General features: G+C 41.6%; 1 protein-coding gene across 1 annotated transcript in view; it reads left to right on the top strand.

Annotated features, from left to right (window-relative positions):
• The window catches only part of LOC144943766 (retinoic acid receptor alpha-A-like), a 77765-nt gene that overhangs the window by 6461 nt on the left and 44910 nt on the right, over window positions 1-26394 (top strand). The window contains exon 2 of the mRNA XM_078871573.1: window positions 17309-17457. Within this exon, the coding sequence (XP_078727699.1) occupies window positions 17309-17457 (149 nt within the window). The remainder of the gene's footprint in view (window positions 1-17308; window positions 17458-26394) is intronic.

Raw genomic sequence — 26394 nt, 5'->3', positions numbered from 1 at the left:
CAATGTTTATTTGCACCGTTTTATTGCTTGTGTTTATTTTATTGCAGGCACTAAAGTACGTGCAATACCACAAACACAATAAGCAATAACACACGGCAATAAACATTGGCCAGAAATTCTCAAATATAATTCAAGGACTAACGTTGGTGCAGTTGCTTCTAATTAACTGCCTTAGTTAACTCCATTAACATAAAAGTGGACTATCATCGAAAATGTCTACCCGTAATGTTTATCTTTGTGTACATCTTTGTGGCTGTTCAATTATTCCGACGATTCTTGAGTGAGTGTAATAAACCTTCCCACCCTCAGCCCTTGCGTTGACAAGTGTGGCTCTGTGAATGAGACCATGGTCAATGTCCCCTGAAAGTGTTCACGACTTTGCGTTTGAAGCCTTTTTAACTTTGTATCATCCAAGCGTAATACTTGTTTAATTTTCAACCGGTTCGAAACCGGTAACCCCATAATTTTTTGGGGGGTGGGGAGGAGGTTTCATTCTCGAACACGAAATAATGTTGTTTTCGGTTTATGATTTTTGCTGTGCAAAAATAGCGGCTAATGCCAGTATTTCTCTTGGGGTTCGGTTCGATTTCCTCCTGTTAGAGTATATATCTGATGTGTGCGTGTCTTTGTGACCCATACTGGAAGTAGTTTGAATGCCACACTACGGTATTACACGCAAAGAAGTGTAACCAGTCCTTTCTGTCTGTAATTATCAACTTACAGGCTTCCTGCTCGCAAACACCAGCTAGGTCTATGATGACCTGGGGTGAAACGGTTTCATAATGAGCTGATGTTGATGTGCTGGAAAGAAATGTGGTTGTGCCTCACTCAAACGTGGATATTTTGGACAGCCACTTGTACTCGGGGTTGGTTCTCCATTTCGTGCATAAGCTCTTGTGGCTACAATTTTATTTCTACGGTAATATCCAATTGAATAGTAATGTACTGTATTAATAAAGAATGTTGTTTTATGCGGTATACAGTCTTGTGTACGCATTAGAGAATAGTGGCATTTGGATTTGTATTATGTGCTAAAATTTATTATTGCATATAAATATGGGTTTTGATTCGAAAGGTGTGCACAACACAAGTGACAACTGCTATCGAAACCTGTTTTTGCCATCCCTTAGGTGGACTAGGCCTAAAATGAGTACTGGACAAAATGTTGCATAAGCATCGGCACTGTGGAGGTAAAGGCAGCTGGCTGGAATTTTGGCCACATATCAGCATGCCCTGTTGGCCTTAATAGGACCAGGGTGATGCAATGATTAAATGATGCATTCATGAAAATAAATTCTTGACTCAAGCCCATGCAAATAATCTCTTGCTCATGAATATATTATTTTAGATTATGCTGATTGCGTATTGATGACATGCGCCGTGGCGAGATGTTAACTACCTCACCTGGTATGCAGGGTGTCGTGGGTTCGATCCCGACACTGTGGTCATTTGGATTTTTCTCTGGGTCGTCCGGTTTTTCCCTCCATATTCATAAACATGCATTTCGAGTATTTGGCTGCTGTAAATTTAAACATGATAAGCCACTTTGTTGAGCTATTATTTGTGGGCAGGTTGCTTCTAAAAAAGAGCTATATAGCTCAGTGGGCCTTACCTGGTAATATAAAAAATAGTTTGGTGAGTTTTGTTTAATTGTATGTCCATGCGCAGGTCAATGTGATGTGCGTTATGGCAAATTTGGATGGAACAAAAATGACTGCGTAGACCAACGAAAATTTCAATATCGATGAAAAAGAAAAACAGTACAAAAATCGAACAATAGATTATAAGACAAAAATAATAAGGTACACATCGGTTATAGAATGGCACATTATAGGTAGAAATGAAGGCTGAACTGACCTCAATTCGGACGATATGGGGGGAAGGAGACGGTAGGGAATTCTGGAGGATTATCTGCAGTGAGATAATCTTTTAATGGTGATTTTATATATTTATTTTGCAACTGGATTCAAGGAGAATTCTGTTATTTTGAATCATTGGTGATGAATAGTATCATAATTAAATAAAAAAACATTTTTTTCATTGACTATAACTGAAAAAACCCAGACTCGATTCAACAATCTAATCTACAACTCTTTATGGAATCCTGCAGATCTTTGTATTGAGCCACAATGAGCTAATCATTATGTTCATGAGCTAGTATGCGTGTTCCTCTCAATATTATGTTAACACGTGTGACACAGCAAACTTCACACCTTCCAATGGCTCTGCCGGCTGTTATATTCTTCTTTCATTTTTACAGTGTGTACTGTGAGTATATTTTGCAATGTGCATCACTGTGGTTACAAAATTTAGTTAAAAGTCAAATGCCAAAGTAATATTCATATATAAATGATGAATACTCGACAATATATGGAAAGAGATCACTTTGTTTTTCACACAGATGTCACTTGGTGGAAACATTTTTCCGGCAGAATTTTCCAGGAAAGATGACTTATTCCTCCAAATAAATCTGGAGTCGTTGGCACCATTCTGCACTTCGTATAGCAGCCAATAATCATTAGCTCGGGGAGAGGCAATGACATTCTGCCCACGGATGTCGTGCCAGCTCCACTTATAGACAGAGCTGACTAATCTTGCTCCGGAGTGTCGGTTACACACTTGCACAAACACACCTACAAATGTGTGCCGGTGGTTCCATTTCCGGCAGATTCGCACATTGATAATGCTAATAGTGGAGCAGGTAAGTTATTTTTTTCTCTCCACAGGCATCGTTAACATTGTGATACCAAGCATGGCACTTGATAAGAGATTCGCAATGGTGTATGTTTACAGAATAAAAAAAATATCCTCCTAAAAATCACAGATGGCTTTGCAAATGTGAGAACGACTATGATGATGGATAGAGATAAAGATGTTGATGCAGTTGACCTTGACAAAGCATACATATGCACACACACACACGCATCTACCATATAGCTTTACAGACTCGAGAAAAAGTAGATGATATGAATGAACACCTGTTAAGGTCGGCATCTCACAGGTGCCTGTGAGGGGCTTGCTTGGCCATCATTTAACTCTGCCTCCTTTGACCAAACATTCCATTGCAGGCGTTTCTGAAGTGTTCACATGAGAGGCATTCCTGATGTACAGTTTCATCGTACAGCCATGATTGCCTTGATACTCGGAGAGGCATTTTTAAAAAATATTATATCTTCATCAAGTTCATTAACTACGTTAACATAGTTGTTTTAACATCATCATATGTGTGTTTGTACATTTTACCACGATATACACCTTATTCCATGAACAAAACAAACACGTTCTAAATTTGTGGCTCACTTTCTGCAACGTTTGCAGAATACTGGTCAAACTTTGCTTCATAGATAGGACGGAATGTGTTGTGGCAAGTACCCAGAATGCTCTTAAAGTGGCTCCCAAATTTTGATTTACAAAAACACGTCCTAAATGCGTGGCTCACTTTCTAAATTCGTGGCTCACTTTTTGTGATAATGCCACTGAATGTGAATTAAATAATGGGTTTCCTAATAGAGAGACTGCCCCCTGCGATGTTAAACTATTCCACATTTAAACGGGGTCTTTCATATGGCACAATGGAAGTTTCCAGTGTATTGGTTGTGGAACATGTGGATAATCTTCTACGCTAACGCCGTCACACAGGGGATGTCACATCCTCTGCTGGGTGCTCTAGCCGAGTTGCCGGTTGTTGTCCTGACATTCGACTTGTCAGATTGTGACATCGCAGTTGTCTTGTTGGTGTGATTGACATCTGTTTGTTTATTGGCAGGAGTCGTCATGGTTATTTGGTAAAGGGGTGGTTTATTTAATTAAATAAAGCAAGGAATTCTGCAGTTTCTTTCACATTGCACCTATCATGATCGGTGTATTGGCATGATCGGTATTTTTGGGCAACAGGATCTAGGAGTAGACCTATAAAACAGGAATCTGGCCTCTCCTCTTGAAGAGCACGAGATCAACGCTGTACATTTACTTTAACAGCGAGATCAACGCTGTTAAAGTGCCTTACAAATAAGCAGACAATATGCCTCCTTCCCGTTTCGTTGGATCCACATTAGAAACTAAATGTACTTTTTTAAAAGTCCCATTGGCGTCACAGCTTTCTTTCTGTATTTGTTGGTGTTTTAAAGCCTTGGCTTAATACAAATTCTTGACCGGTATGGATATTTTATGTCTCATGAACCATGTGGCCTTTGGGTGGTGTCAAAGTACTCGAATTTCCTTATGTGGAAATTCTAATATGGAAACGGGGCATTTTGTCTGATTTTATTTCATTGCTTATATTCTACACACTGCTCATGATTATTCCGTGTCAGAGTTATTTGATCAACTCCAAATTGTGCTATTGTCAGTTCCTTTCGTCCTTTCATTGCCAGGCTAAGATATCAAAACGAAGAGATAAGTAATCTATCCCTTGCCTTGGCAAGCGTGAAGGCACCAGGGTCGGGGCGCAATTCCATCAGAAATACACAACGTAGGTGGGCCATGCTTAGTTGAGAAGCTCACAGAACTTTTTCAAGCATGTGGAGTCAAGGAGTTTATTCCCCAGGAGTGTAAGGACACTTCAGTTGTTCACCTCTATAAAAGGAAAGGAATTGTCAAGCCTATGACAACAACCGGGGCATCTCACAACTCTCAGTCATCGGAAAAATCCTGCTCAATCACTTGATATGCATATAGATCATGAGCTCCTACCGGAGAGCCAGTGTGGCTTAATAGCAGATTTGGGAACTGCCGAAATAAGCTTTTCTGCCCGTTAACTCCAGGAACAACGTTCGGAGCTAAACCGGGATATATATACTCCATATTTGTCATCCTGACCAGATCGACTGAGGCCTTCGACACGGTGTGTCATGAGGGCCTGTGGAAAATGATGGCCAAATTTGGCTGTCCAGAAAATTTTATAAAAACGGTGAGGCAATTCTGTGACGGCATGCTTGCCCGAGCTTTTAATGAGCCTCCAGACCCCTTCCCAGTCGCCAAATGGAGTCCAGCAAAGGCTACCTGCTAGTGCCCAACCCACTTCAGAACAATGTTTTCCGACATGCTTCCTGATGCCTCCTCCTTTGGACCTTCCTTCATCCATCGCTCCGGTGCCACACTGCCACGAGCTCCCCCGTACCCACTCCTCCGGAGAGAGAGCAGCCGTCTTTAGAAGAGAGCAGGAAGTCAGAGAGCGAGGAAGATGTTGTAGATCCAGATGACAATTTCAGAGGTGGAGCTGAGGAGAGAAACCCATACTATCCCACCTAAAAAGACCTCAACGACTTGATCAGATATCTTGGTCTCACCAAGTCCAATGCCGAGCTTTGGACGTCTAGGCTCAAGCAGTGGAACTTGTTGGATGAAAGTGTGCAAGTCGCAGATCAGAGGAAGCGTCGCCAACCTTTTTGCAGCTTCTTCACCCGTCAAGATGGGCTTTGCTTCTGCCACAATGTGACCAGTCTGTTCGAGGCAATCGGAATCGCCTGTAACCAGAATGAGTGGCGCCTCTTCATTGACCGCTCATCCAGGAGCCTCAAAGCCGTGCTGCTCCATAATGGTAACAAGTACCCGTTTCTTCCCCTGGCTCACTCTGTGCACCTCAAAGAGGATTACAACAGCATCAAGACCTTGCTGGACGCCTTGAAGTATGATGAGTACGGCTGGGAGATCATCGGAGACTTCAAAATGGTGTCATTCCTGATGGATCTCCAAGGAGGTTTTACCAAGTTTCCCTGCCATCTTTGCCTATGGGATGACAGGGACACCAAGGCGCACTACCACAGGTGGGAGTGGCCACAGCGGACCGAGTTCTCTGTGGGGAGGAACAACGTCAAGTAGGAGCCACTGGTGGACCCCCGGAAGGTGCTGATGCCACCACTGCACATCAAATTGGGCCTTATGAAACAATTTGTCAGAGCTGTAAATAAGGAGTTTGCAGCCTTCAAGTACCTTCAAGACTTCTTCCCTAAGCTGTCTGAGGCAAAGGTCAAAGCCGGTGTTTTCGTCAGACCACAAAGAAGATCCTGGAGTGCAATGAATTCCCCAAGAAGCTCACTAGTACGGAGAAAGCGGCTTGGAATAGCTTTGTCGCAGTAGTTCGTGGCTTCCTGGGCAATCACAAGGTCGAAAACTATGTGGAGCTGGTTGCGACTCTGGCGAAGAACTATGGCACAATGGGCTGTAGGATTTCCTTCAAAGTCCATATCCTTGATGCTCATCTTGATAAATTCAAGGAGAACATGGGAGTGTACTCGGAGGCGCAAGGCGAGCGCTTCCACCAGGATTTACTGGACTTTGAACGCCGCTACCAAGGACAGTATAACGAGAACATGATGGGAGACTACATTTGGGGGCTGATTCGTGAAAGTGATTTACAGTATAATCGCAAATCTTGAAAAACTACTCGCTTATAAATCTTTTATAGTAAATTTTGGTATTTCTTTAGTATAAATACACGTAAATGTTTATTCATGTGTTATTTTTTTCCGACTTTATGTGAACGAAAAGAAACAAATGGCTCGTTTTCTCATTGAAAATAGGTACATTTCAAAATATCACTATTATGGTCACAAAAGCAAAATTTGTGGGGAGTAATAGCCATTTTCTATACTTTTTAGGCATACGCAATTACGAAATAACACTTACTACCCAGAAACAAAATTTGTGTTACATAGTGTAATGATGCCAGCGTAAGCATCGGGTTCCCTACTGATGGCAAACTCTTCGACGTGTGGAGACTCCCAAGCCAGAGCCAAAGTGCAGGAGGTGGTTGTTAGGTAACAAGTGTGCTAAATACTTTCCGAATTGTAAATGCAGCACAGTGTGGCTTCATTTCTCCACTGCAAGTGTAGTGATGGTACAGTATATCCGCCAATAGGGAGATAGAGCGCTGAACAGGGTGAAGGAAAGGCGCGGAGATGATCCAGGGTCGAGTATAATGACGGTATATCCGCCACTAGGGGATTAGAGCTCGCATCAGGATAAAAGAGGGGCGCGGAGATGATCGAGGGTCGATTGAGCGAGTAAAGTTCGGTGGGTCGGGTCACGTCGTCGGGTCGTGGAGCTGCAATTGCCTTGTGTATCGGGGGTTACGTAGTGACAAGGACGTCTACACCAATTATAGAACCAGCTCCGAAAAAGTCCTGATTAAAGGAAGCGTTAATAAACGGATTGTCTCCAACCACGTAGTGTGTGTCTTCGTTAAGAGCACTACACATGCAATAATCAGCATCAAAAAGACTGAGGTCATGCACCAGCCTACCCCTAGGGAAGCAGTTTGCTGGAACCAACCATCGTTGTCAAGGTACAGAAGCTTGTTGTTGCTGATAGGTTTACTTGTTTGGGCAGCACCCTCTCCGAAGCCATTCATGTTGACGAGGTCAATGACGGAATTACCAAGGCTGGTGTAGCCTTTGGCAGACTGCGGCCAAGTGGGAACAAAGAGGCATTAGCCTTTGAACCAAGTTCAAAGATTACAAAGCTGTCGTCCTACCCACCCTGCCGTATGCCTCTGAAATGTGGGACAGCCTACAACCGCCATGCCAAGAGGCTGAATCGTTTATACATGATGTGCTTGCGGAGACTACTCAAGATCAGATGGCAGGACACAATTCCTCGCCCTGGCAGACTTGCCATGTATTCGTGCTGTGCTGAGGAACGCTTCAAGAACACCCTCAAGTGTTACGACATAGATCCCGGGACATGGGACAGCATTGCACAGGGCCACTCCACCTGGTGCAGCTCACACACAGGAGGATAGAAGTTTGCAAATCAAGAATTGCCAGACTTGTCCTCCTATGGGCTCAAATTATTGTGTCCCATTGTACAGCAGCCGGTCCTTTCGTGTCCAGATTTGACTCATCAGCCATCTCTGGACTCACCACAACCAACCCCTAACCGTGGTCTGATGTCATGGTCCCCATCGATTACGATGGACTAACAACAAGGCATCAACTTTGGCACTAATAACTGGTGACAATGCCCTCTGATGATGACCTAATCCCGTTTATTGGCTTCACCTTCACTCTATCGCACACTGATATCATCAACATCAGCCATGATCAATCCACGGACGAAGAAGTTTCTCTCGAAGTTGCCGCCATCCCTCTTGACCCAACAACGTCGTACTCAGCACAAGCACTCAAGCCGGTCTCATCACTGCATCTCCACGGTGGACGCCCTCGTGGGCGCTTTCCCTCCTGGGCCCTTTCCATCCTTTGGCGGCCACTCATGAGTTATTCTTGCCTAACTGGCCATCCATCCCTTCTAGCAACGTGTCCTAGCAATTAATTAACAGTAAATGTGTATGTTTGGAATCGGGGGCATATCTTCTATTAATATTTGCTCCTCTCTTATCGTCTCGATTCCGAGCAAGCATCTTCGCATCCTAATTTGTAAACTTTGGATCTTTGTTTCCACCCTCTTCGTCACTGACCTTGTTTCTGATCCGTATGTCGTAGCATGCAATACCTGCACTGCTTAAACACTCGTGCATCTATATCTATGGGACCTTTTTAACCTACACCCGAGACAGCCTTCTTTTATGGCATTGTCTCATCACTGCATTCAAAGACAATACCTTTATTGTTGCTATTTCTTTTAAGCCTGATGATGATTGCTTGTGTTGCAATCGAAACGTCGTAATATGCTATTATTTAATTTATTATTTTATCTTTAGACGTGACTTAACCGAAAGAACCAAAAAATAATACTTTTATTATCAGAGCACGTTTGTTTCCATGTTTTTTCTGAAAATACGTGTGGTTAATACAGACTTGATGCCTTGCAAAATGTGTGGTGTTTGAACATCTTAACACGCCTGTTTAATTGCCAGAAATGGTAAAACTTGGCACATACAGCTCTCTCTGCCCACTACAATAAAACATTTTTGCTGTTGGTTGTCCCACCTGATGACGGAAGCTTGTGTTGCCTCCGAAACGTCGTGATTTATTATTTTGTTTTTATTTTATTTTCACCTACGTGACTTTGCCGAAAGAACCTTAGAGTATGGTAAAACCTATTCTTATTTTTCATCCTATGCGTATGCTCCTTGTTGTCCAAACTGATTCCGATGCAGACTCGGGTGAAAGTGCGCAGTAAATGAGAGAGTGAAAAGCGTGCTCGTGAGCCAATTCGGTGTCCGATTGGCCTGGTCGGGCTCCAGTGGGAACACACAGACACACGCTGGGCCAGCACGCTCCCCAGTGGTCATGAAGAACGTGGCACTAATGATTTACGCATCGCGTTCGCCAAGGCAGTCGCATGCAGAGATGCAACGTTGACTTTGAAGGCTCTCAAAAAAAAATGTTGTATTGAAAACAAGATGTAAGTGTACTATATTTTCACGATGCTGTAATAAAACCCGAATTAGAAAGGTTATAGTTGTTCATACATCTTGACTTCTTTGAATTACAATATTAAAATAACCCATCAAAAAGGTCACGCGTTGCATAATATTTTGAATAAGCTCAGATTGATTACACTCCTAAAGTTCAATTTGTGCACTTTTAACTTAGCTTATAAATGGGTTATTATTTTATGACAAGCACTCATTGGCTGAAGTGTGCTATGTCCAAGTATGCACCTGGGTAGTTCCAAGGGCAGCCATTCTTGTGTTGTGGCTGACTCGTCACATGTGATGTGTAGGCACTTTAGCAAATGCGCTTTTTGCTCTAATGCCAGTGTTGTTAAGATGAAACGGATATTAGTTTTACATTTCAGTAATGGAATATTAAACAAAAACACTTCAAGATGAAGATGTATATTTCTGCCCAGTCATATCATATTTGCCCTACATAGTTTTGTTAAATCTTAGATTTTATTGAATGCTGTATAGTAACAATAGCTTAATGAACGTTTGATTGTCAGATGTAAGATAGATTTTCTTAAATTATTAATATAAAAATAACCTTACACTTTGGTAAAACTATTAACTAGTTTGCATGAGCGTTCACGTTTATTATTTCTAGTATGATGTCCTTTCTAACTACTGTGGTGGTAATTTCATTGACATATTTCTTGCTCGATTATATTTATTTCACAATGCAGGAATTATTGCGACATGCGACCAATGGCGGTGCACGCTTGTAATGCAATCCTTAAGGGGCATGATTTATGGATCATGTATACATCACTATGTGCATGAGAGACGCATCTGTGAGCTTCCTTCAAGGAGGCATGACGTCAAGTAAATGATCTCAAATTCAGTGTAAATTTCATCAGACATTTTGGTGTTCTCCCACACGTAAAGCACTGAATGAGAAATTGGCGAAAAATCCAAAGCAAGTACCCTTCTGAAAAAAATCACAATACTCGGTTAAATCTTTCCTACATAAATAAAGGACTACTGCTGCAATATTACCACATGTGGTTGTAATTTCTGTGCACTGAACAGAGCAGACTTGTGGAAAATGTTCTCAACCAAAAAAGAATGGAAATTTAACACATTTGTTTTTATAATGTTTAGGGTTATGAGAGCTGGAAAATGTTGTAGCAAGGTTTACATTGCCAATATTTGGAAGCACTTGACAGTTTGCACAAGTTGACAAAACAATTTAGTTGGTAACACACCTGAAAATAGATCTCGCCAAAAATCAAAATGAAGAGAAGCATTCTTGCTTGAATGGGTCTGACAATGAATATATATGCACAGGAATATAATGATAATTTAACGTATGGACACAACAAGGTTATCTTTTACACTATGAGACCTCTTTTACCAGTAGCAAAATATAGTAATAGGTTTTTACCCTTTTATCTGGTAAAAAAATGACACCTTTATACAGGGGATCATGTTTGCAATAACCACAACACAAGCAGTTAAAATTCAAACAAAAAGAAACAACTCTGATAATGATAATGTATGCACTGTCCTTGAAGTTGATTGGTCCACACCCGAGACAGCTTTTCTTAGAGCCTAATCTCCATTGGTGTTGGACCAGATAAAAGGGTAAAAACCTATTACTATATTTTGCTACTGGTGAAGGAGGTCTCATAGTGTAAATGCTTACCCCGAGCTCTCAATACTCTGATAGTGCGCTGTTTTTTGTGTTGTACGCCTTTTGGCGTCATCTGGTCCAACACCAGAGAAGCTGTCTCGGGTGTGGACTAATCAACTTCAAGGACAGTGCATACATTATCATTATCAGAGTTGTTTCTTTTTGTTTGCATTTTGACTGCTTGTGTTGTGGTTATTGCAAACATGATCCCTTATATAAATGTGTCAGTTTTTGTACCAGATAAAAGGGTAAAAACGTATTACTACTACTAAGGTTATCTTTATCAACAATGTGTTAAAAATATGGAACACTGCAAACTGTTACGAACAGAAGCTTGACAACTAGTGTTTAGACATAACTCGCACACATGAATCTATGCATTTATGTAGACAAATCACAGTGCACATGCACGCAATGGTGGAAACTTGAATAAAGCTGAACAAAAATGTCACGTTATTAATATCCATGTTTAAATAGGTTAACTGTATGAAAAGGTATTGTAATCATGTCATCAGCATAAACATTACAAATCCAGGCAGTATGCCTTGTGTTTTTTTACTACGTCGCAACATTCAAATTTTTTTAACGAATCCTCTCATTTTACAAAAATGCAGTGGGAATCTGCTGATTTGCTCGTAACGTATTCATTTATTGGCACATCTGCAGTCAAAAATAATACCAATAAAAGTGCCTTTTCTACCTTATTTACACCAGCAATGTAAAGACGTGCTTTTGTCATATACTGCAACGGGAGGAAACGAATTCGGGGGTGCCTAGAATTTGAACTTTAGTGTATCATTACTGTAGAACAGAGTGCTGCTTTTATGTCTCAAAATATGGCATGAGGCAACACCTGTAATGGATCTTCTGGGGTTGCAAGAGAGCACGGAGCTGTTTTTGCCAGCAGCTGGCTCTGGTTAGAATGCGTGTTCAAAAGCAGGAATTGTGTGTAGGCTTGCAGTGGGGCGTGTGTGTCTGTGTGTGTGTGCTGGCTGCCTCCACTTGGCCCAGAGTTTGCCACATTGCCTAACTTAGTAGCGTCCCAGTGGGAGCCCTCAAATGCTGGCCCTTTGTGGAATAGCATTGCACCACAGGGACTCTGGCTGGATGGACTATGATTTGCCATACAGCTGGGCCCATCAAGCCGAGCTGGGCTGCCAATATTCACACCGTTAACATCAAAATGTTTATTTGAAGTTGCACAGTGAGACTACAAAGACACCACACTGTTTAACAAAAAATAAAAATAAACGGCAGACTCATGGCGTATTTCTTTCGTGATGTATGTTTCATTCTGTGTATATGTATTTTGTTTGCGGGTTTGATTGATGAGCATTTTTAATGGTATTAGCCAAATAATTAATTGTTCATAACCTGACTATAGGGTATTGTTTCAGAGTAACAAGGTGTCATAATTTTTAGAAGGGTTTGTCCTGCTACAAACTAGATTTTAAATAGTTTTATTGTAGCGTTTTAGCAATAACGCAAAATAAATTTGTATTCAAGTAAAATCTGTAATAAAAAAAATTCTCTAGTTTTTGCCAATATAAAAGAAAAGTAATGAATTTCAACAATCTGTGTTTTGAATGTAAAGAAAAAGTTTGAAACTTTATATGTTGGACATAAGCAATATGTTTGTACACGAATGATTCATTTTTTGTAAGTGTATTTCAAGGGGGTCGATTGAGTTATTTTGGAGATATTTTACCATGCGGCAGTTTTTTTGAAGTAGAAACAATGTCATCGCAATGGGATCTGCATTTCACGGGTGTCTGTCCGAGTCATTGAAATAATGTTTTTTTGTCCAGAATCACTGAGCAGAGCTGCTAATGAGTGGACCTCGTGCCATCATAAAATACCTTGGCCTCTTCACTGCCTCTTGTTGGTACTGATGATTTAATTTCAGGGTCTTTTTTTTGCCTTTTATAACTAATCAGACTGTGGCTGAAGCTGATAACTACAAGGCCTAAAAACAAGGTAGAGCAAAGCTCTGCTATCCCGCATTCATGGGGAATGGAGAGTGCCGTGTTTATCAAATATGCCGGTTGTCTGAGAGTTGGACTTATGGTTCACCAACATTTTCCAAGTACATACAACTTTTCACGAAAGAAACTTCGCCTTCGTATTGACTGATATAATAAATACTCTACTATTTTACAGACGTACTCGGCAGTCAGTTGTAGAGCATTCTAAGGTGGTTAGCACGGTTGGCTACGTGCAGCACGAACATAAATTCATTTCAACATAAATATATTAGAGTACAGTTTCCAGCAGCACAATACTGGCACGTACGCACTGCCGCTAGCGCCACCACTCGGCAGCGTCCTGAAGCTTCTGTAAACAACAGATCTATGATGGGATGGCTGTCTGAATTTTCCTGGATACGTGAAGGAAGATCCGCATTGCCGTAGATGACAGATGCCGGTTAACAGAGCATTCCAGATGGTCAAGTGGCAGATAACAAGAGCATAAGCCAATTAATTGGGCAACCTTTGCTTTTGAACGCAGTAAATATATTGTGTCACATTGTATCGTGATTTTGCATCTTTGTATATTTCTTCGGGGTGTTATTTGCCCGTTTACCCAGTAACGCTTCGCTGAGTCTCATGACTCGTTTCCAGTTGGGTTTCTTCCAAGTTTTAGCAGCAGCAGGAGTAGGCGATAATTGCCACGTAGATTCCAATTGAGTAATTTGCGGGTGATTTTTCCAATTTTGTCCCATGACACCGGCACACAATGGCCTACTGTTAACGAATTGCGGCATGGGATCCTTAACATCCACAGTGAAGCAGACGACACATGTTTTTTTTACGGATAATACACCTGCAGTGTTAACTAGTCGTTAGCCTCCACCACCCGACAGCCAATTACTAAGGTTTGTCACGTAAAATGTGCCAATTAGTTACTACTTAAGCCCACCCATGTGTTGGAGAGTAAATCCACAACATTTATAATTTTAGTACTGTGCTGTTTCGCTGGTAATTGCATCCAGCTTCATCAGGCAAATTTTGCCAGAATTGCAGTGCAGCATTGATGATGATCGCCTGATCACCATCAATGTTGTGGATTTATTCTCCAACACACCAGTGGTGTTGAAGTAGTAACTAATTGGTTTTGTTTACGTGACAAACTTTATTAATTGGTTGTGTCGGGTGGTGGTGGGTTAGCAACGCATTTTTACTTACGCGATCTAACACAAAAAAAAAATTTGGAATATTATTGGTAGCGAAAGCCTACGTGTCAAACAGTATTAATTAGGGTGTCCGCTGGAGTTGAACTGCCCAGCAGTGGCAAACAGAGTACCGCTAGGCAATGTCCACCGCCGTTATGCGGTGCATGCCTATATTTTAGTGCTCTGTAATTGGGATGAATGGATCACACATATGCTGTAATACTTTTAACTTCTAGGGGAGTGAGGTAGTCAGTACGTTTGATTAATGCAAGTCATGTAAGTTGCTGCCCTATCTATATACATTTTAAACATCCCCCAGTATGCATGGATTTCTTTTGGTCTCAGATTTTACACAAATAGAAAACATTTAATAAGGGATTAGCTAGGCAGGATATTTCTGGAAAAAGTGTTGACTTGGTGAGGCTTATCTAAGTAAAGTACAATAACTATAAAACGATTATAAAATAATTAAAATCGGTACGCACAATATTTTTTTGCAAAGCCGATGATATCTTAATCATTTTAAAAAATCCAATAATTACTAAATCTCATTCACACATGCATACGTTACTTCATCCGCTTGTATAATACCCATTCATTTGATGCTGACATGGGCCAAAGAATGGTTAGTATATCGACATTGTATTATTAGCAAAGTAACTTTTGATACATTTATACTTGCTATTCAAAGAAGACAAAGAGGACAAACCAGCTTTACACCTTGTACTCTGATAGAAAGTCAAGCCGCAGTGCAGCACTGATGATGAGGATCGTGCTTGCGTTGCAGATGAAGCTCATTCAGTGCAAACTCACACTCTTTTAGAGGCATTTGTCAACGCCAATTAGCTTGCTGACGGGGCAGTTTCATTTCTTGCTTCTTGGGTATGCCCAGGGCCAAGGGCATGAGCTTTATTGAGGTTAAGAATAGCGTCGGTATTTTGCCAGTCACAAGATGTTATAACAGTGTCCAAAACCTGCACAACATATCAAATAAACCTGGCTAGCTGTATAGTCTTGGACCGGCTAATGCGTGGTTCCCTGTGAGATACTGAACATGAGCATAGAATATCCATTCACGATGGATGGTAACCTTTCATTACATTTTACGGAATGTCCACCATTGGTTTCAGGGCTGTGAATGGAAATTACCACCATTCCGTGGTCAATTGAGCCATGAAATACTTTAACTTGAGGGGTTTTTTTTATTTTTGCTTTAGGAGCATCACCGGTGGGGTTTATGGGGCATATTAAAGTCACCAGTAATGATGCTCAGACTCTAATAATCAATACAAATTGGACCCTTGACTTGTGCGAGTTTCTCATGCAGACCTTTTCAGGAACATGGTTCCCATTCACATGACATCAGTGCAAGCTCCTGAGCCTTTCGTAGACCCCAAATGTGTGGGAAAGTGGTGGCACGGTGTGGTAAGTGCACTGTGTGAGCAACTCGGTGATCTGAGTTTTGGCTCCTGGCCACAGCTGACGCTATTCCCGCAAAGACCCACGTGGTAAAGTTTGGTTAAACTACCCCCATACATGAGATTGCATGAAGAGACCCTTCATCCAGAGGTTGATTGGCAAAAGGCTGAAAATCATCGGTGATCATTACATTTTCGATTGGCATGTACTGTACAGTACATAGCAATCAACTCCCCTGCTGTGAAAACTTGGCAAGAATCTCCTGAAGAGTCGTCATACTCATTGAGGGTTTGCTGGTTTAACGAGCATAAGAACAATCACAATACATGAATAATTAACCAAAGCTATTAATGTATCAAATTGCATGTTTATTTAAATTGCCTGTCTGCTATGCATTGTGAAATTTTTGTTGAGATTAATGATTCAAATTGCCAAGCTATTATGGCATTCTGGAAAGCACAGAACAAGCCGTGTAAACCAACAACTAAATGTTCATGATGCTCGTGTAACAAGATATCATTTCATGACATCTAGTCTTATTGACTTGGCTCCAATGATTACAGAGATACAGTTGAGAGCCTCTTGACATTTATACATGCAGAACCATTGACAAACAATGTGCTGACATGTAACAACCTGATGTTCTAACTTCGCATTAGACGACTGAGTTCCACCACTGTGGCGAGATGTTAACCATCTCGCTTGGTATATAAGATGTTGTGGGTTTGATCCCTACCCTGACGCCTGTATATTTGGAGTTTGCATGTTCTCCCCGTGGTCGTGTGGATTTTACTCCGGTTTTTCCCTCCGCATTTAGACACATGTGTTTAGAGTATTAGGCTGCTATAAATGTCCACGTGATAATTCACTTCGTTGAGCTATCATTTGTGGCCAGATCGCTTCTGAAAAAGAGCTGTATAGCTCAGTGAGCCCTTACCTGCTAAAATAAAACCTCGTTTAGTTTTTCATAGTTTAGCTTTTGTACGCGTGGATTTTACGATAACTAGATTAAAACAATGGCACAGGAATTTATTTTATTTCGTGCTAAGGTTTCATGCATTTAATTTGTTTATACTGAAATAGAAATTTGAAGCCTCCATAAAATTCTGAAACTCCAGCATGTGAAGATGATTATTTGCAAAGTGTTGTACTGCTTCCAAATAATTTTATTCACTGCCTATAAAATGTCAGTTATTACCCACAAGAACTCATTCTGTTCCTCCATTTCCAGTACTCGTTTGTGGGAGGGTTACACAAATCTCGCCTATCTTGCATTAATTTCCAGAGTATCATTCTCGCAGCTACAGAACTTTCCCCAACAGCCTGTATGGCAATAAGTGGTTCTTTGTCTTTAAAACACACACAAAAAGAGACACACATAGGGTGATCCCCTACCCCACCATAGCACTGTATAAAATATTTCAGCAAATGCTGTTAGCAAGCACCTATTGTGGCCAGCATAGCACATGAGCGTGCGGTGTGGACAATACTAGACCTTGGCTGCCTTTGGCTCCCCAAGTGCTGATGTTTACACACTCACTGGATATTTATTTCAGGCTGAGTCGCCATAGGGGTGGCCCAAGAAAACAACGGAGCTTCTGGGTTACGCATCCCGTCGAGGCACACGGCAGTAAACCGTGTGTGCCGTGCGCGGTGACTTCGACCAAATCTAGTGCCTGCGTTGTGTATCTTTATTATTGACATGCAGCGTGTGGTGGCGCCTCGTGTTGTTTCTTAGCGGCAGAGTCGCAGAGCACGAGCTCAGAAGAGCACTCGCCAAGCCCAGCGTCGCCGCCGCCACCGCCTCGTGCCTACAAGCCCTGCTTCGTGTGCCAGGACAAGTCATCGGGGTACCACTATGGTGTCAGCTCTTGCGAGGGATGCAAGGTGAGCTTGGGGTCTAAACTAACTCTGGCAATTCTAACTTTTTTGTTTTTTAGTATTCCAGGTAAGGCCACACTTAGCTATGTAGCTCTTTTTCAGAAGTGTTCTGGCCACAAATTACCGCTCAAAGCAATGGCTTTTCATGTGGAAATGTATAGTGGCCAAATACTCCTTAAGGCGTGTTTTTTATATGTGGAGGGGAAAACCGGAGGACACGGAGAAAAATCCACGCAACCACAAGGAGAACATGCAACCTCCACATGTACGGGCATCGGGGTGGGATCGGGACCCATGACCTCCTGCATACTAGGCGAGGTAGTTCACATCTCTCCACGGCCTGCTTGCCACAGCCATATCTATGCAGGGTGTAGCAGATTGTCAGCGAGAGGACTGTGCATTCTGTCACGTGCCTGATGGTGTTCCGTTGCTCTATGCCAAAGAGCGAATTAAAATGGAAAGTACTCAAGTAAATAAGTGAGCGCAAGAGTTAGCTTGCGTAAGTTTTGCCACCTAATCTCTTAATCCGAATGAAATATTACGTACGAGGAGCAATTTTGGGATGTCAAGGATTATTTTTTGATGACACTGGTCCACACGATAGAATTGTGCTTGCAGCAATGTCGGTGACCATGAGGAGCACCACCCAATGCGCTTGAGTTTGGGGACACATTCGAATTTTGTTTCTTTTAATAGATGCCAAGTTCACCCACTCGCATTGCATAATAGATGTTACATAACGACAAAGCTGTTGTTTACCATGCGCAGGCTGCTGGGGAAAGGTCAATCATTAACGCCGATGGTTGTGTGGTCAACAGTACGCCTGGTGGCCTTTGTCTTATTTTAGGCTGAGTTGATCTTGGGGTGATCCAGATCAGGTTCACATACCAAGTGCCAGTGATGTTCTTGGCCAGGTATCAGACCTAAGTTGGCAAGATCATTGTCAAATAGCCATTGCTCCTCAGCAACCGCACACTGCAGCCGATGCAGTACGTTGTTAGGGGCTTTTTGTCATATTGAGAATGATTACGGTGGCCTTGATTTAATTTCACGATGCGACAATACACACATTTGGAGTACGTCTCATTATATTGGTTTCCCATAACTGTGATTGTATTTCACATTCTAATTGTATTCTTTTAGTGCTTTTATGTACTTCCATTACACAAATTTTTCTTAAAAGTTGTTCAGTTGCCAGTTCACTCAAGACAATCCCTCCTATAGCCACTGACTACAACTTTACAATCTGCACTGCTTGTGACGCACATGCCGTCAGTTACACATGACTTAATTTAGTAATTGTGGTAGTGGTGAGATTTTTGCGGACGCTTTGTAAACACATTTGTGAGCCCATTTGTACCAGCACGGTGTCCATCTCATTGATAAGAGGAGTAAGAAGCCAAACAGATGATAAAGTTCATGCTGGTTAACAAAGTCATTGCCAAAGAACAAAACCTTATCAATCTTACACGTCAGCCCAAAGCACACTGCAGTCAACACGTCACAGCTAACACTGCATTGTGGACTTGTGTACACTGCATTGTTGAGCTACTTGACAATCTGATGGTTATGATAATAAAGCGCAGGATCATGCACTAGCAGCAGAGTTCAATGTGAGAATATGTAGAGAACTTGGTCCTTTGTCCTTCTGGCTGTAAAGTTTTCCTTCACCATATAACTGCATAGGCATGCAGAGGTTTGGAAGCGTTTAACCTAATTGGGGTGCCTTTGTGGGATGGGAAGGGATTTTTTTTTGTATTGCTTTCATGTTCTTTTCCAAAACAGAAGGCAGTGATTAGCCATGGCCTGAAGGTTGGGGGCTGCAAAAAAAGAAGTAATATAAGGTAGAGGAGACTTAATACACAACATTTTGTTCTGATACAATTGCTGTTTTGGTCATTGAAAACACAGCCTTGCATTTGGCTGACTTGATATTGTCTCCGCCATTCTGCGTGAGCTTTTTCTAACAGTCACGGTTGGTCTGCAACAAAAATATGAAGCCAATATTTTTGCACGTGTGCCAGTTCCAGAACAGTGGCAACAAGAGTGTTGTGCATTTGCTCAGGTGCTTTTGGCAGTGTTCGTTTCTCAGGCCTAGTTATTTGATGACAATGGACTATGTTTAGTGGAATTAGGATGAAAAAAACGTTGATTCATAATGCACTGTATTAATACTTTAATCCTGCCAAGAATGGATTGTTATTTTTTACTCGCCCAGATTGAATTTCATAGAATTCCAAGTCCACTCATTTTAGTTAATAAATACAGACGTCACTAATCTGAACCATTTTACGATTTGACGGGCTTCTTCAAAGTGGCTATTCCTCACGCAATACAGATTGAGATGGTGTTGATCCTTTATTAAATATTATTACCTGTTAAAATCATAGTCCATTGAAACAAATACCAAGTTTCATAGACAGAAGTATTTCTTTTACAAATGAATAATCGTGATTTAGTTGGGCCTGATCATGAATTTGCATAATATTGGGCAGTGAACATTATTTTAACATCATGAGCTTTGGGTACAATTTCGCAAATTAATTAACAAAACCGTATGCCATATCCGCTGCAATTTACACCAACCAAACTCCACGTGCGCTATGCTGGTTTGCGTTACCCACGGCTTTGGTTTGCGTTTCACATTTAGAATGGGCAAAGTGCTGTAAGTTACATTGAATCAACCGCAGTGGGCAAAGCCCTCTGTTCAATGTATGTGGCGTATAAAGAGGGGAGGAGTTTCGATTTAAAGCTTTCGTGACTGCAGGGATTCATCTTCTTGGTTCTTTCGGTAAAGTCACGTAGAATGGAAATAATAAAATAATAAAAATAAAACATAATAAAATAATTCTCACGACGTTTCGGCCACAACAGACTCTGTCTACTCGACAGGCCTGCTCTCCACCTGAGGACGGCTGCTTGCGTTGTGGCCGAAACGTCGTGAGAATTATTTTATTATGTTTTATTTTTATTATTTGATTATTTCCATTCTACGTGACTTTACCGAAAGAACCAAGAAGAGGGGAGGAGTTTTTTTTTAACTTTGTGTACTTTTGTGCCAACTCAGTTAATGTGTCCGGAGGAGCAGATACGTGAAGGTCAGGGATCTATGCGATGTTGTCCTGTAACTTTGCTGCCATGATGACCGGCCAATCGGAGAGCCCTTTTAAGCCTGACAAGAATATCTTAAAAAACGCGCTTAACAAAGTTTTGCGTTGAAGACCCACCGTGCGACTTTATTTCTCCAGTGTTGCAGCCCCGTGACAACCCTTGCAATGGGGAACAATGTTGCCTCTTTTTAGCGCACTTAGACTTGTTGTTTGGACAATATAAACGCGTTTGTTTCTGAATCATATGTCATAATATAGTGTATCTTACATAAAATATCACGTTAACAGATGGACGTGTACTGCTGTTGGTTAATGTGTTGTATTGATTGAGTATTTGTTTGACTATTTTACTCAAAAAAATTACTTTTAGTCTCAGTAGTCTCCAACTGGTTTTAAATAAATAATATCTGTCCAAAATGTTTAACATACAGTCGTGTAAGTAAAGCATCTACGTAACGTGAATGGTTGAAATAAATGCGATTATACATACTTAAAAAAAGAACATCACGTGAACAGCCATTCCCTTAAATTGTGAAATCCAAGTATCACATCTTTAAGGGGTTATCAGATCCTTTATATGCCCTGAATACTATGTACACAGAAAAGGTCTTAATCTCCAGCCCTGGAGTGTTGGGATGGAAAGACAAGCCCAGCTGGGAGGGTTAACACAGCACGCTCAAGCAGCTTCTTCCTCTTGTTTGTTTACGCTTAAGCCCTTCTCGGGTTTCCCACATGCCACTGTGTGAAACCCCATATGCCCCTGCCAGGATTAAATCCCATTGTTTCCTCATACAAGTCCTCCTATTGCAGAGCAGAGTATCTTTGCAGGGATTTTGCCCTTTGTATGGCGATAAACCACGCAGGCTGAAGAGCCCTCGACCAATGCAGAGTAGACCCCCATGTCCACGTGCCTCCCTCCTCCACCCTATGACTCCCATCAACAAAATAGTAATTCACGTGGCAATTTATCACAGTATTTTAAACAGATTCCAAGTCTTCTCCACTTTCTTGCCTTTCGTTGGAGCTTGTGGGGCGCCGCGGTGGGCCGAGATGTGAATTCCCTCGCCCGGTATGCAAGAAGGTCATGGGTTCGATCCCAACCCTGACGCATGCTGTATATTTGGTCGTGTGGATAGTCTCCGCGTACTTCGGGTTTTTCCCCCTCCACATTTACAGACATGCGTTTTGAGAATTGTTATTTGGCCACTATACATTTCCACGTGATAAGCCACTTCGTTGAGCTTTCATTTGTGATAGCTAGGTTGCTTCTGTTGAAGCGCTATATAGCTCATTGGGCCTTACCTGGTAAAATAAAAATACTGTAGTTTAGTTTGTGGTGGTGGTACGTTGAGCAATGCACAGCAGCAGGCTACTTAAGGCTCACATGACTGACAATATTTATTATTACCCAGGGCACCACTGTCATCCTGTGCATTGCAATTGGCCTGCTAGTAGAGGTTTTTGCGTCCTTCTGGTAGTTAAACACAGGGTGGTGGTCCATTTTTTTTGGATACCCCTCAAAAATGATAGGGAGAAATTTCAGAGAAAACAAGATTAATATGTTTTAAAGCCTCTGCATTTCTCCCACTATTCTGAATACGACTTGATTACATATTTTACAACACGCTCCTCCACTTCCACGATATTCAACCACGTACCTGTTGAGCAGGAAGTCAGAGGGGGGGGTCATTAGAAATGTGGGGTACCTGTAAATGGATCGCTGTGTACTTATCGAGACTAGGGACATTTTAGCCACATTTTAGAGGACTCCTCGTGATGGTGCCTACCTCCTGCGAAGGGGAGGGGGTGGAGGAGGGAGAAGGTCTGGCGTTTAGGAGATTTAGGGGATATGTACATGTGTGTGTATTTAAGGGTAATTGCATGAGTGTATTTGTCTTTGTGTAAGTGTATACATATGCGTGTGTATACAGTATATGTTAGAGAGAGTGTATGCCGATATAATTACTGTATATGTATGGGTGTATATATGCAGGTGCAGACACATACATAACAATGCTGAGTAAATATCCAATTAAAACAAAACTAAACAATTTCATTTTACCAGGTGAGGCCCACTGTATATATCTCTTTTTCAGAAGCGACCTGGCTGCAGATGATAGTTTACATAGTGGCTTGTCATGTGGAAATGTATTGCAGGCAAATAATCTAAACGCATGTTTCTAAATGTGGAGGGAAAAATCGGAGGACCCAGAGAAAAATCCACGTGACCACAAGGAGAACATGCAAGCCTCAAATATACAGGCGTCAAGGTCTTATCGAACCCACGACCTCCTGCATATCAGGCGAGGTAGTTAACATCTCGCCACCGCAGCACCCCAAATTGAGATTTCAATTGAGATTTCAACTTGCGACTATCCAGATATGTTAATGATATATAGGGTTAAGGACCATTGTGTTCTCAGAGATAATTTTACATACTTACATGTTATGTATGTATCTTGAACTTTCGCATACCGTACGTAGCCTACCGTGCAAACTTGCAGCGGCTAATCATAAAACATCCCATTAAACTCCCGCCGCCATTTGGCACGATGAAGATTGCACATTTTTCAACTCGAGAGAAAGAGGCGTTGATGAAGACTTGCCCCACGTCTCAACCAATAGACATTTCAATAATAAAGTCACAGCTGTAGCTTTGAATGGCGACTGCTGCTGCTGCTGTGTGGTCAGTGAGGCCCTGTGGAGTTGAGGTGGGGAGTGATTGTTGGAGGGACAGGGTGGGGCTCAAGTCGATGGGGGGGACAAGGAGGGGGGTGGGATGGCACCGGTGCCAGGAAAAGCCACTGGCAGGGATTATAATCAGCAACTGTTTTCACATCAGCTGGTGCTCAGCAAAGGCAATTATCTGCTTGGAAATTAAGCCAAGCTCCACAGCTCCACACAGAGATTAAGGAGCTATTTAATAAAGAGATTAAACGAAGATAAGCCGCAGGGAGAAGGTCTAATTGAATCGTGCAGGGCTTAAGCCATAGAGGTTGAGTCTCCATGTCCTCTGTGATAGCTTACAATTAGGTTTAATTGTTCTATCGCATTTAGATCACTTTTCTAAGCATGGTCATCCCCAAATAAAAGTATCTGAGTGCATTAATGGCCCTGTTCATTGAATAAGTCTATCAAATTGTTTACGACTGGATTCCATGAATGTTCTTTGGAATCTTATTATATATCTTTAAAGGGCTTTGTTAAATGTAGCCAAAGAAAATGCGTATCTGTTGGATGAATCTCAATCTAGAAGTGTCACAAATAGAAAAATATATTACGTTGGCATTTGGTTTGCTTCTCTGGTAAACTTTGGCACATACATACAAAACCTCACAGGGGAAATTAAAACGCAAAATATTGTTCTGTTACGGAAATAAATTATGTTTCTCCTTAACATTTCAATGTCAACTTGGTGGAATGGAGTCGCGGTGCACTGATTTGCTTTCCTGCACTATGAACTCGGCTGCCTGAGTGTGATTCCCGGCCATGGCTTATGCTAATAGGGAGTGGTCATCTGAACTAGTCCTAATCCCTCTCCTTTGCCAGCTCATGCTGACCAGCGTGGTAAAGTATGACCAGTCAACCGCAACGGCTGACACGGCATGGGGATGCCTTCATTCAGTGATGTATTGACAATAAGATGTATATTTATTTACAAACGTGTTGCGTCCACCTTCACGACAATCGTTGTGGCATTTTCTTGGTTCTTTCGGTAAAGTCACGTAGAAGGGAAATAATAATATAATAAAAATAAAACATAATAAAATACAATTCTCACGACGTTTCGGCCACAACGCAAGCAGCCGTCCTCAGGCGAAGAACAGGCCTGTCGGAAAGACAGCGTCCGTATGTTGTGGCATTGCGATGTTGAAACGTTCCTCGGGTAGTCTGGTCCACGTTTTCCATTGAGCTTTACACTTACTTTTAAATGAGAATCATTGTGTTGATTGCTGTGATCTGTATAACAAGACAGGCTGCCTTGCACTTTCAATAAAGGGAGTTATGCCCCTGGTATAACTTCGTCTTGAGAGCTTGGCTTGGATGTGCAAGTGGAAAAGGGGTATTAGATATTCAGAAGCACAAAGAGAAACACTCCTGTCTTGTCACAATATAGTCCAGAAGGATCATCGGTTTGTGTTGACCTCTGACGGAGGTGTGGTATCACTGCCACTGTTCCCATCTAGCTGACTGAATGTAAAAGTTATTCAAAATGTATAACTTTGTCTTGTGAATATTTCCCGTTCATCACAAGGCAATGAGTTGCGCAGTTTCCTCTGAGCGATACCTCAATACGTCTTAAAATGAAACTGCCATGCTCTTGTTAAACGTGTCAATCAAAACACGCATTGATTGGCACTGCTTGTAAAACAGAACGAGCTGTTCAGGTGCACCCTAAACTAAAACTAAACTATTTTTTATTTTGCCAGGTGGGGCCCACTGAGCGATATAGCTCTTTTTTTTCAGAAGCAACTTGGCTATCACAAAGGATAGCCCAACGAAGTGGCTTATCAACGTGGAAATGTATAGCAGCCAAATGAATCTTAACGCATGTTTCCATTGGAAGAGCTCAATGGCTCTTTAAATCGCAAATGAGACTTCCTAACCCAGAACAGTTTTTTTGCGTGTAAAAAAAAAGTTTTCTTGAGAAAAGTATCCAAAGGCATCCTTTTTGTTTTTCAAACTTAAAGTTAGAATGCAAAAAAAGCATTGTTCTCAGAGAGGACCCCAGGGGTCATTTTATTTTCTGTATGTGTGCTCCCTTAAGAAGGTGCATTGGGTTTGTTTTGGCAGTGATATTCAGATTCTAGTCCTGGTGGGCCTATATTTTATATTAAAAAAGCACCATGCCGATTGTTATTTTTTTAAATTTAACAAACGCATGATTTACCAACTAGAGTTGTAGATTTGTTCTGCATTTTAAATGACTACGACACTTCACATCATGCGGTGCATCATCGGGAATAAGACGAGGTTTAGATTTACACGGGTTTGGAATGTGACCAGTTGTGCTTCACTTAAATGTACCTCTCCTGGCAATTATGTTCACTCCTTGTTAACAAACATGATAATCAGTGCCTTTGTTTATACATCTATATATAAAAGGGAAATTTGTGAATGTGTGTCTGTTCAAAATGTTTAGCGTACTTCTCGACATGCAACAAACTTGAAATTTGGCATGTGGGTAGCTTCCAGACTGTACACAAAGCAAAAAGTATAAAAATAGACTTTTGTATTTTGGGGGGGGGGGGGGGCGCAATAAGGGATATATTTTGCACGCCAAGTGAGCGGTGACGTCACATCTGTGATGTCACCCGCATGCGGCAGCGTCTCGTAGTGTGCCTGCTGACGTCACGCACCCCCCCCCACCCTCTGGCGTAGGCCGTGTATTCATCTAAGACAAGAATCCAAGTCCCGGGCGAAGCCGGGTAGTAAAGCTAGTGTTCTATATGTATCGAGTTAATGTGTCAACATGTTTGAAGATATTGCGACATTTTAATTAAAATCCTCATGGTTAAATATGTTTCATATGAAAGCACCACTACTCCGTAGTAAAGTATTGTTGATTCACAGTGCTGCTGCTGCACCCTCTGTCACGTTTACCCCACTTATATTGTCATTGTCCCCTACGAACAAATAGTTTGATTTAAAATAAAGAAACTTGAAAAATAGCTCTTGGCCATGTCCGTTGTGAACCTTTCCTGTAAATGATCAAACTAGTATCTCGTAATCTAAGCCTCTCTTCCTCACGTGCAATTGCCTGTGATTGCTTGCAACAGGTCCGGACACTTAGACTTTGCCGTTGCTCTGCTGGTGGAATCTGGCTGTTAGT

Source organism: Lampetra fluviatilis, chromosome 2, assembly GCF_964198595.1.
Source record: "Lampetra fluviatilis chromosome 2, kcLamFluv1.1, whole genome shotgun sequence".
NCBI lineage: Eukaryota > Metazoa > Chordata > Hyperoartia > Petromyzontiformes > Petromyzontidae > Lampetra > Lampetra fluviatilis.
Note: the sequence above shows the minus strand (reverse complement) of the source record. Positions and strands in the feature narration are given on the sequence as shown.